Source organism: Sceloporus undulatus, chromosome 6 (genome assembly GCF_019175285.1).
Source record: "Sceloporus undulatus isolate JIND9_A2432 ecotype Alabama chromosome 6, SceUnd_v1.1, whole genome shotgun sequence".
NCBI lineage: Eukaryota > Metazoa > Chordata > Lepidosauria > Squamata > Phrynosomatidae > Sceloporus > Sceloporus undulatus.
This window is the reverse complement of record NC_056527.1, coordinates 148294103-148306814: the sequence shown is the minus strand read 5'-3', so window position 1 is coordinate 148306814 and position 12712 is coordinate 148294103. Positions and strand designations below refer to the sequence as shown.

The 12712-nt window shown below is 39.6% G+C and overlaps 1 protein-coding gene across 1 annotated transcript in view; it reads right to left on the bottom strand.

Moving 5' to 3' along the window:
* The window catches only part of VPS13C (vacuolar protein sorting 13 homolog C), a 93655-nt gene that overhangs the window by 13242 nt on the left and 67701 nt on the right, over nt 1-12712 (bottom strand). Inside the window, 13 exon segments of the mRNA XM_042472074.1 lie at nt 2339-2452; nt 3386-3497; nt 4728-4797; nt 4895-4976; nt 5467-5607; nt 5795-5945; nt 6732-6967; nt 7756-7882; nt 7986-8119; nt 9109-9237; nt 9663-9827; nt 10845-10949; nt 11700-12089. Coding sequence (XP_042328008.1) covers nt 2339-2452; nt 3386-3497; nt 4728-4797; nt 4895-4976; nt 5467-5607; nt 5795-5945; nt 6732-6967; nt 7756-7882; nt 7986-8119; nt 9109-9237; nt 9663-9827; nt 10845-10949; nt 11700-12089 — 1956 coding nt within the window.

Below are 12712 nucleotides of genomic sequence, written 5' to 3'. Positions count from 1 at the left end.
TGGTTCATGTTCTAGAATCTGGAGCAGCAGAAAACAAGCTTGTTGCATCTTCTGAACTACATCCCTGGGTAAACTCCCATTTGAGAGCATAGCCTCAATTCTTGCCTCCACAACCAACCTGAGACATACTGCTCCCTTCCCCATTGATGAATGAATACAAGGGACCACTCCTAGGGCTTGACAGCTGATGGATGGTTGGAGGATGTGGAATACATGCGCGACGCTATGCCCCGATGTACTACTTTGACCCAGGCATTCATATTTACATGATATACCAGAAAGGTTTCACGTTAAAACGGCTCTTTGAGAAGCCTTCCATTGCCAGCTAATTAAATTCCACTTGTCCCCTCCTGCGGTGTGAAATGGACTGCCAAGAAAAGACAGCCACTGAGATTCTGGAGGCGCCCGTTAATTGAATTTCTCTCATCTTTTCTTATGTAGGCTAAGGTCAGAACAGGACAAGCTCATTTCACCACACTCTTCACAGCTGGAGATGCCAGAGAGAGATAAGCATTTTGAGATTATTTTATTTTTAAATTCCCACCTTCTTCCATCACGGAGCTGAGAGATGTATAGTTGCTAGAGTCCAAGGTGCCTCACATCAAGGCACTGCTTTGGCCCCACACTTCCTTAGCTCCAACAAGGGGGCTGCAACATACAGTACATACACACAGTGTGTCCTAGGACCATTTCTCAGGAGCATGTGAACAGGAGCATGTGAGGGTGCTTTATAGTTGTGTGCATGCCAGCATGGCAGGGGTTTGGACTAAATGATCCTTGCAATCCCTTCCAACCCTATGTTTCTATATGACACTTTTAATTTAAGGGGAAGCAACAGATATTTGCTAACTCATGCCAGCAACTGGCTAAAAAAGTATGATGAATAATTTTTTGTGGGTTTTTCAGGCTATGTGGCCATGTTCTAGAAGAGTTTCTTCCTGATGTTTCGCCAGCGTTTGTGGATGGCATCTTCAGAGAAGATTTCTCTGAAGATGCCAGCCACAGATGTTGGCAGAACTTCAAGAATAAACTCTTCTAGAACATGGCCACATATCCTGAAAAACCCACAAAAAACTATGTATACTAGCCATGAAAGCCTTTGACTTCACAAAGTATGATGAACATCAAAGATGTCCAAGGAGAACACATTAATGCCATTACATTTCTTGGCGGTGTTTCAGAACGTGCAAGAGCACTGTGCAACTTCAAATTGTGTGAACCAGTGTGTTGTTTTAAGCAACACAGAAAACGAAGACTTTGGAAACTTTTCAGATGCATCTTTTTGGCAGACGAGACCCTGTCATTCTTGCCACAGGGGACAGTCCTTGAAACACCACCGAGCATTTGAACTGCATAAAGATCTGCATGGCCACCTACTTGCAGTCCTTCTGCTTTTGTAGCAAAAGGAGATACAAACATGTAGGTACTGGGTACGTACATATGCAGTAACTGGGAGAAAATAACTGAGAAGGGGTCAAGGGAGAGGAAGGGGGTTAAAAATGTGACCTGTTTTATAGTGGCTCTATAAGGCAGCCTGAAAGACCTTTTTAAGAGCAATCAGATTTCAAGCTTGGCTTTCCAATGCATGTGCTTACAAATCAATTACCAGAAACAATAACATCTCAATACCATGTAGTACCAATAGTGTCAATATTTTAGCACAGAAATCTAAGAATTCACAAATAAACTCCCAGCCTAATATTTGAGAACCACTTAAATATTGGGAACATGCCTGCTAAGCATACACTGTCTGCGGTGTCAATGAAAATGAGAAGCAACTTATATGAGCTTCCATCAGGGAAGATACAGCTCTGTTCTAAGAGGAAAATCCTTAAAAACTTAAGTTTAATGTGGGTTCCACAAATTACTTTGAGAGAACTCGAGGGATATTTTCTTCCACCCAGTTAGATATCTAATGGGGAGAGAGATTTAAATTTACCAGGGCAATGAAGATACTCAGCCATGGTCTCCCTACTGGGCAAGTTTTTCATTGTAAACAAGGAAAAATGAGAACTAGGACATGAAGTACAAATTTAAATAAGGGCTATTCTATCTGACTGTGCCCACTGAAAAAACAATGTTCATGAATAATTTATGTTTTAATTGTGCAAAGCATCAGCAGGTGTACAAAATAATAGCATCAAGAACAAATATTGATACGACTGATTTAAATGAGAATTCATCATGCACAACTGCTCTTTAAGCCGTCCTGTGGTTCTGGAGCTTGAATGCGTAACACATTATCGTTTTATCTTTATTCTCACTCCAGGGTTTATGAGACAGTCCTCCACCAAACCTAGATTTTTCACTAGTATAGCACATCCCTTTGAAAATGTACCTTCAATGGTGAAATATGGAAGTGCTCAAAGAAGCTAAGAGGGGATATATCTGTCAATGAAGACTCCATCAGCTGCGTGTTAAGAGCATCAACGTCCTTCTGGATCAACTTCATCTGTTAAAACAGAAATAATTTTCACTGCAGTTTTCAAATATGAGCTAAGCCAGATTGATGAAAGTTCAACATTTGTATATAAATGTTTGTCTTGATATTATTTCAAAGATGATTTCCCACCATGTATCAAATTACAGTATTTATTCCAATTCTCTCATTTAATTCTTTATCTTCGAGGTATCACGACATTCCATTTAAAAGATTATTTGCATCAAAATCAGCTTTCTTAAAAGCTTGTCCAGAGGTTAAACTGTGCACAGTAATTTAAATTTGATAGACACAGTAAGTAACAACAGCAAGGAGGACACAGGGAAGAAACAGACCTAGAACAGAAGAATAATCTGAATAGAAAAATAATTACATCCAAGCAGTAATGCGATAATGAGTCTGTGTTTATACGTTTAAAGAAATCTTTAGGGGCTCTCTTATGAGACAGCTCTTGAAAGACTGCAAATGACATGTTTGCACGCATGTGGGCTTATGGTGATATCATATGTTTCATAAGTTTTTCTTAGGCAAGGAATACTCAGAGGTGGTTTCGCCAGTTCCTTGCGCTGAAACAGAGCCTACAGAGTATTCCTTGGAGGTCTCCCAACCAAGGACTAACCAGGCCTGACCTTGCTTAGCTTCCAAGATCAGATGGGATTTTTTTTGCTTTCAGGGTATTTGGGTCGGCATCTTACATATAGCTACTAACCTCAAACCAAGTCTATGTCCTATGTAAGTGTATGCTATAGGGACAAACAAAAATCTAGTTTTATTATAATTATACTAGATTCTAGTTATTTTCTATAAAATTTAAGATCTCCTGTTTCAAAAATATGAATATATATATCATTAGTTATCATCTGTACTTTTACAGATTAGTTTTAATAATCAGACCAACAACTGAACCCAAACATGCAAGCTGCCCTGACCATATATGTATATTACCCTTTGTTTTTCAGCTTCTGGGTCTGTAGATGGAGTGAAAAGTCCAATGACAGCTCCAAGGAATCCCTGATCTATTTTCAAAGCCATCTCCTGGATGAGGACCATGAAATACCTAAAGAAAAGGTAAAAGATCAGTAACTGATGTGAGGGCCACCATTTTTAAAAAGGGGGAAAGTTGAAAGCTTTAAAGGGGAACGAATACATGGAGGATAAGGCTATCAATAGATATGAGCTTTATATTACCTCCAGTATCAAAGACAATATGTTTCTGAATATGAATGGCTAAAGAACACAAGTGGGAAAATGAGGTTATGCCCAAATCCTATAATGAGCTTCTGAGAGACATCAAAATGGACACTAAGGCCCATTCCGCACGGGCCTTTGTGGCACCCCCGTCACATGCTAGGGGTTGGCCAAGGACCTAGCATCCATACCAGCCTAACCCCTAGCACATGACGGGGCATAAAAATGGCCGCACCCTATAATAATAATAATTTGTATACACACGGGCGCAGCCATTTTTACGTGCCGGACGCTTAGCATCTGCACATAGTGTTGCAAGAATGATGCATCAAGTGCGCCATTGGCGCCTCGTCATGTCATTTCCGCGACGCAAGAAGAAGCCCCATTTTGGCGCTTCTTTTTAGCTGCGCCGGGAAGCCTTGCAGTTTGGCCGCTGGGGCTTCTCGGCCTAATGACGGCGCAGGCAGAGCGCTGCTTTTCGGCGCTCTGTAATGCGCCTAAGAGAGTGGAATCTAACTAGATGATGAAGACTGCTGCTGTTATTTTAAATCAGCTTCAGTCAAAACAAGTGACATTCACTCAGCATCTTAATAGCATTTCTGGTCTCTGATGGAGGGAAAAGCACCAGGCACAGCTCTATCAATGGATAGTGAGAGCCCTTCCCTCTGAATTCCAGCTGTCATTGCTCTAGTCTCTAAGGGAGAAAAAGTGCAGCCAGGCATCTCATAAACTTTATCATGCATCTGAGGAAGCAGACCAACCTTACATGAGCTTATGCTATAATTTTTTTCGCACATTTAGTCTCAAAGGTTCTACGAGATCCCTTAGCATATTGATTTTCCAGGCTAACACTGCTAGGTCTCTGAATGTTACCAGCATCTGATGAAGCTTAATCCACCTCCCCTTATCCAACCACTTTTCCTTTTGCATCCCTTTTTATTTAGATTGTAACCCTGAGGGCAGAGAACTACCATATTAAAAAATCTGGGAACCATTTTTGTTGAAAGGCAGTGTATAGATATAATACATGCATACATACATGTTTTAATTTAGTAGTCAGTTGAATATGGTTTACATTTGAAGAACTAAACAGACTTACTTGAATTGCAGCACTTTACTGTACTCATTAAACCTAATGATGATGCTAACATCAATGAATGGCCTTGGTTCTAAGGAGGAAAATGAGAGTGGAAATATGAATGTTTGTTTAGACATTGTACTCTTTATTTGCTAGATCTGCATCTGGAAATTATACAGTATTATTACCTGAATCCAATGCAATTGACTTGGGAGGAGCTACAGGATGAAACACTACAGGAAACATTGAACCGGGAAGTTGGTTATCAACCTTCAAAGGGAGTAAAACAACAATGTAAGAGAAATACCAATCTTTACCCTCTCATGAGTATTAATGTTTTAGAAGTTACTTTATGGAAACATGTCAGCAGTCTACACAGAAAAATCCAGGGTAACTGACACAGGTATCATACCATACTTTCGCACATCCAAAGCAGGGTAACTTGCAATTAAAAATAGATTTAACATGCCAAAATAGATTAAACGCTGAATACTACAAAACATTTTTTAAAGTTTTATGCATCAAAAATGTAGGGTTTTTTTTAATAATTAGCAAAGCTCAATAATTTTGTGAACTACACTTTTCCAAGAATGTCTTTCACTAAATCTCTAAAAACTCAGCCATGAAAAAATTGAGCTCCAAGGTGATCATACAGTTCATAACTACAGTCTTGAAAAGCAGGGCTCTCCATCTCCTGGAGAGGGGATGTTGCTGACATGCCTGCAATATAAAAGTATTTTACAAACTGGAAGAACTGTACCTGAAGCCAGTATAGCTGGGCCCGTAAGCTTTGCTGGTGGCGTGACTGCTTGAATTCAATCTGAATGCCTGAAAGGAAGTCTCGCTTGATGTTGCATTTGATTGGGAGCCGCATTTCCATCGGCATCTTATTAAAATTTACCTGAAAATATAAGGATTATTTGTTTTATTGATCAAAATACTTATATCTCACTTTACATCCAAGACTTCTAGGACAGGGTACAATAAAGTCACTAATTACAATGACAAGTAAGCAACGTGGGGTATGATACCCTGCAATACATTTTGAACCACCTCAAACAACTTGTTGTTGTGTGGCTCCAGCATACCTCGAAATTGTGCTCTATTTTAACCCAACCAGGCGCCTCAGTCCCTCCTCCAGAAAGGTTCTTCTGAAAAGCTTGCTCCAAAAGGCCGATCTGCTTCTGGTTAAATGGCTTCCACCTCTGCTTTGGTTTTAATTCCCAGACAATGCCAGAACTGCAAGAAAAAAGAGCAGGGAAAAATATTTTTTTAAAGACTCACTACTCCTGTATTTTAAGGAAATGAGGGTTAGGAAAGCACAGCCTGTGGGCTGCATGCAACAAACCCTGGGCCCAACAGACCATCTTTGAATTCCCGTGACAAGATTTTATTTCTCCAAAGTGTATTGGCATACATTTAGATGCCCTCTAAATGCACTCATCTTCACTCTCCCTCTCATCAGCATTTAAAAGAAAAAGGAAGTCACCAGCAAAGATCCAGAGGAAGACAATAAACAACCCATGGGCTTCAGAACATGTCCACATCTCAGTGAAAGGCTCCCAGAAGAATTGCACTTCAGCTCTTAAATTTCTGAACTTAAAGCAGCTAAATCCTAGTACAGGATGCAACAGGACCCAATGCTCAGGGGAAAGAGTTAAGTCGCAATTGAAGAAAAGTCTTCCACATCTATCTTTGTTTTAAGTGGCTTTCTTAATACTGAGGAAGCTCAAAGTGTTTAGATAAAATTTTGTTTCAGAGAAATATAAGCGATTTGTCTCTTGATTAAAATATCTCTTTGAATAAATATCCCTTTCACACAAGTACTTTGATACCATTTCAACAGCCATAGCTCCATTCTGTGCAATCCTGCGATTTGTACTTTGGTGAAGCACTAGAGCTCTCTGGCAAAGAATTCTAAATACCCCACAAAACTAAAAAGCCCAGGAGCCCATAGCAGCCAAAGTAGTATGAAAGCACTGTAATTGTGTGGTGTGACAGAAACGGAATACGCTGCTGTAATACCTGGTAATTCCTATGTAAGAAATTTCCTGCTTGTTGTCATTGTTCACCAACGAAAGCCCCAGGCTGTGAAGAGCAACGTTGACTTCTTGATCGGGCTGCTCCATCTCTTCTGCTTGCCGGGCTTTGGAAACCAATGCAACGTCATCTGTGAAAAGCAGCACTCTTTGGCGTCCATCCAGGAAAGAGACCCAATGTATTTGCGTATTGGCGTTGTATGGGAACTGACCACACTCGTCCTAGATGGATAAGACATAAAAGCAGCTTATTACATAAGCAAACATAAAATAAAACTGTGGTTATCACACTGAAGCCATTTATGTTTATGATACAAAAAGGAAAAGGGTGAGGTGAGGAAGGAATCGAATGGCACCGTAAAACTAATTGGTTTGTTTTAGCATGAGCTTTCATGGATTTCAATCTATTTTTCCCAATGCATTGATGCTCACCTTAGGGTCGCCACAAGTCAAAAATGATTTGGAGGCACACAACAACAACAACAACAACAACAACAACAACAACAAATTGATAAGAGTACAATAGTCAAGCCATAGGTACTGTACTCCAATGCGTCTGAAGAAGTGGATTGAAATCCACAAAAGTTCATGTTAAAACAAATCTGTTATTCTTAAGGGTTCTACTAGATTCTTTCCTCCCTCTCACTTAATATTGAAGCAGACTAACATAGCTATCATTTTGAAGATTATTAGTCAGAACGGATGATCTAATTTTTAAAGCTAATTTATACTAGTATGACAGAAGCACACAGAACATCGAACGCAAACTTTCTACAGTCAAATTGACGGGGAAACTTTAAAATTAAAGAATTAAACCCTATTCCAAATACATATTCCGAAGAGGCCAACTTTTTTAAAAATACCATAATAGTTTGAAAGATACTAACAGCACATTAAGAGGTCAGAGACAGCTATACATTAAGCTCATAGTTCTGAAAAATAGAGAAATTATTTCCCACTGTAAAAAGACTTAGAAAACATCATCATTTTCCTTTACTGATACAGTTTACCTTAAGAAGATCCTGTTCGCCAACATTATGTGCATATGCCCAAGTTAGTTTTCTTATTCCAGTGGGGTCTGCCCATGCAAACAGCCTCACCTCCCTTGGCTTCAATTCCATCTCTTCTTGTGAGCCGCTGCATGAATAAAAACGACGATGATGCAACTGAGGTTTGAAAAGTACATTTGAATACCAAAGCAAAGCGTTTCTCCCGCAAAAGACAGGAATCTTTCCCATACCTCTGCTTATATTTAAGAGTCACCCATGGAGTGTGATTGATGATCAAAGCTGGCGCAGCCCCTTCGTGATAATCGGAGAAGGTAATTACCGTTGAATGCTCAGAAACATTCACATCTACTATGATGCCCGTATTCTGTTGAAAAGAAATTATACAGCATTAAATGCTATACTGATGCCCAAAGAAACATAACCAAGCTTCACTGTAGCTTTTATAGGGAATATTTTAAACAAAAAACTCACAACAGCAATAAACACAAGATACTTCATTGCTAGTTGCCTCAAGTAATCTTTGACTTCATGGCCATCCATGGAACTCACATCCAGCACCACATTTCAAAAAGGTTGATCTTCTTCCTGTCATTTTCCTCACTGCCCAGCTTTCACAAACAACAGTAGGAACCAGAAAGATTATGGTATTGGTGGTCCTGAGTTTGGTATTCAATGATATGTATTTGCATTTGAGGATCTGATCTAATTGAAGATCTTCACAGGTGCCCTTCCAAGGAGATACTATGGTCGAAATGGAGTCCTTTGGTACCTTCAATGGAGTCCAATGTCCATTGCATCCCAGATGAGGACAACCAAGACAAGGATTTTGTCTCTCCTCAACTCTAGTAGCTGTTTCTCACCAGGATTAAACGGTGATTTCAGTTTAAACAGCTATACTTTTAATACATATAGCTGCATACTACACTTAAGCTGCAACTCTTCCTGTTTGTAGGCATGACCAGATGCCACACAACACAAATCGATAGCCTGCATACCTGTGCAGCTGCTTTTTCCACATGACGCTAACTCGTTTCATCCCTGAATTCATAGGAGAAGCCCAAAAATGTGTTCAGGATCATAGTTTCAGGAAATAGACATCATATGAATTTTGAGGGCCAACCTTCCTCAGTGGAAGCATTAGCCCTAGAAAAACTCCACAGACAGATGGGTATGTGGCCCATTCCTTTTGTCGACCCATGTCAAATGAGACATTTTTGCAGGCTAGCAAAGCTTTTGGGAGTTTATTTTAAAAAAAACTAGTTTGTATTTTGGCACTTCTAAAGTCTGACTTTATACATCAGTGCAAGTTTTTTTAAAAGGGAGAAATGGTAACAAACATGTTTAAAAACTCACCAGTTCCACCAGGCTGAGCAAAGTCCCATTATCCTGTCGGTTGTAGAAGAATGTTTTGGACACACGCTCACAACCAGCTACTTTGAGGCACAGTTTGCCAGACAAATTTTCTGGCCAGAACGGAAGACACTGGGGGCAAAAATAAAAGAAGAGCTATATTAAAATAGTTAATATGTTTGAAGGACACAAACCTAAACAAGCACAAGTATCATCTTCAGAAGTTTCTTTCTTCAAGAACCAGTAATCTATTGTGCTTTTATCACCCCATGTTGATTTCTCCAGTTAATAGCATACCATTAATGTTACCAATTTTGAAGTGGCAAAAATGTCCCCATGCTCCCTAGAGAGCACCTAGGCAGCACTTTCTCCATCCCACCTGAATGAGTTAGCATCAGTTAGTATCTATTACTGGTCCAACTGAAATCATTATCTTAAGTTTCAGCTCAAATCTTCTAAATTAGATGTCAGAGCAATAAATAACGTTGGTTTTAGAAAGTTTCATATTCAAAGCAGATCAGCAGATCAGATGACAAATGTAACTTTTAAGGCTTTACCTCTGAAGATGAAAAATAACTCCATTTGTTAGTAGGCAGTGAGCCATCAGCTCCCACTTCCCCCACTTCCACTTCCAAGGAAGACTTGTTTGCAATGGTGAAAAATGGAGTTAAAGTAACTATCCGGGTGAGGTTGAAGCTGCTCATTTTAATACTAACACCAACCTGCAGAACAAATAGGATTAAAATGTACATTCCTTAGCATTTACATTGTTTGGTCAACCCTTCTTAACCTTTTGGTGGGAAGGGAATCAGAGTTCCTGCCTAAATCAGAGTTCCTGCTTAGGACTGAGGCTTAAGACGGAGCCACTGACAGCACTGGTATGTGCTCAAAACCTGGTCCCCTCCAAGGCTGTTTCCACACTACAGAGATACCGTGCTATGGTTCCACTTTAACTGCCATGGCAATATCCTACAGAATCCTAGGATCTGCAGTTTAGGTAGGGGTACAGCGCACCCACATCGTATGTGGGTGCGCTATGCGTGGCTTTCAGCTTATGGTGAAGCTGCACACCAGAAGAGACAATGGTGCGCACACTACGTGCACAAGCCCCATTGTTTTCAATGGGGCTTGAGCATATGCAGTATTTCCCTTATGTGGGATATCTGTGTCAAGAATGGATCCCCCGCGTAAGGGAAGGGCCTACTGTACTTGGAATTCTCAGCCAGAGAGCTCTAGCGCCTCACCAAAGCTTCGCTTCAACAGGATGTTATGATGACAGCAAAATCACAGAGGTATCCTTTGGTAGTATGGACAATATCTGCCAGCCTTTGTTACCACTGGCCATGCTAGCTAGGGCTGATGGGAGTGGGAGTCCAAAAGTGCTGGAAGAATGCAGGTTATGGGCAGCTGATTGACCTGTGCCTCATGTAGTTGTGTGCACATACACTCCCTCTGTGTCCAAACAGATTCCATCCATCCATCCATCCATCCATCCATCCACCCACACATCATTCTAATTCTTTTTGAAAACATAGCACTGCCCTTTCCTTCCATAAATACTCCAGACTCTGGCCTTTGTCCATCCCAGGTATCAACTGCACAAATGTGATGGAGGAGGAACAAGGTAAATAATCAGGAGGCTAGTGGATAGGGCCTTGTGCGTTCCAAACTCATCCATTTGGTATGAACAGCAGGTTGTATAAGGGGGCTGCCCAATAGTATAAGAGCTAAATGGTTACCAGAAAATCCATGTAATTGGCCGGGCATTTCACACATCCGTAACTTCCGACTGTGTCCAGAGAGAAACCATTAGACCACGTACTGGTTGAGATGCTTAACTGGATCTGTAGCCAGAGAGAAAGAAGGAACAGAGAAATAGATTAGGATTATCCCAGGGATTGGAAAGAAGATTAAAAAATCAGTTTTACAAACAGTGTTACTGTTTCAAAGCATTATTATCCATTCAGAAGGAAAGGAATTTGCACTGAATTCAGTTGAGAAGTATTAAACGCTGGAGATAACTATCATACCAAAAGTCTAAGCCTAGGAAACAAAACTCCAGACATTAGATCTTGCATATCTCTGGCCATGTCCACAGAAGATCTCAAAGGAAACAGGAGAACTATGGTAAACAGAATGAGCTCCTTCCTGTTCAAAGCAGGTAGCAAATTACTGGTTTTATAGTCAATGAAAATGATGGTAGAATTCTGCGCTCAGATTGTCACATGTTATTAAAGAGAAATAAAAATAAACTTTTCAATTTTAATTAAGAAAAGCATGCTAAATGTGATCAGCCAGATGAGTACATTTTCAAGCTAGCTACGCTTTACCAAGCTTCTGCAAAACTAGTATGCCACAATCAAATAAAACAGAAAACTGATAAACTATTATATAGAGATATATAGATAGAGATATATATTATATATATGTGTGTATATACACACACACACACACACACACACACATATATACACACTACACACACACAGATGCACCACACTTTTCAAATTGTAAGAAATATCTGTAACACAATATACTCTCAAAGGTGTTCAGTTTACCTCCTTAGGCTATTTAAAGTGAAGTTGATGCCTTACTTTATTTTTACTGAATATGTTCCTTTTCTTGAAGGAGAACAAGATAATATCCCTATAATCCGCTGGGTGTTTGACATGGACATCCTCTGCACGATATTGGAGAACACGCGAAGTCTTATTGATGAGCCAGTAAGGGCTGTATACGGACAGGACCGTGCGGCTCCCAATTTTTCTCACGTGAATGTATATGTCCACTGTTATTCTGTCCGCGGAATCGGACGTAAAGCACACAGGGAAGAACTCTGGCAAAGTTTCATTGACGCGGAAGTGTCCGTTCCAGTCTTTTCCCTGGTATTTTAGCAGGACTAACTCCATGATTTCACCATTAATTCTGGCATGAAGAACGTCAGCTGTGCTCCCTTCGGGCAATTCGTGGGCATCTGCTGTTCTCTTAAGAAGAAGAAAAGGAATCCAACATTATTGTTTTTACGGTTGTAATTTTTTACAGTTGCAACGTGCCTCAATCCATTGGAGAGGCAGGATAAAAATAAATTATATTATTATCATTATTATTATTATTGAATACTTTGGAAAAACACACAATCTGCCATCATCAAGTACATTTAAGAGACTTTTCATAAGATACTGGGACAATATTAAAACAAGCTTTTCCCAGAGCACTGAAATACTCTTGTAGCAGATTTTGTAGCTGCAACCTTTCTGCAGGATGGATTGTCTTTTAAAATGAAAATAAAAAATGTTACTTTTTGAAGAAGGCTAAACTCCCAAAGAAAGAAAGAAAGCCCCATCCGCCTTCAATCTGCCCACTCCATCCTGTTTATTTTAGGCTATATTATTGATGTAATTTTTAACTGTTATTGAATTTTACTATTTGTAATGGTGGGAGGGTTAGGGGCTAATATATGTTTTATGATGTTTTTATGCTTTCTTGTATTTTTATCTCTGTTGTAATCCTGCCTCGATCTACAGAGAGGCAAGAAATAGAAATACATATTATTATTATTATTATTATTATTATTATTATTATTATTATTATTATTATTATTATTATT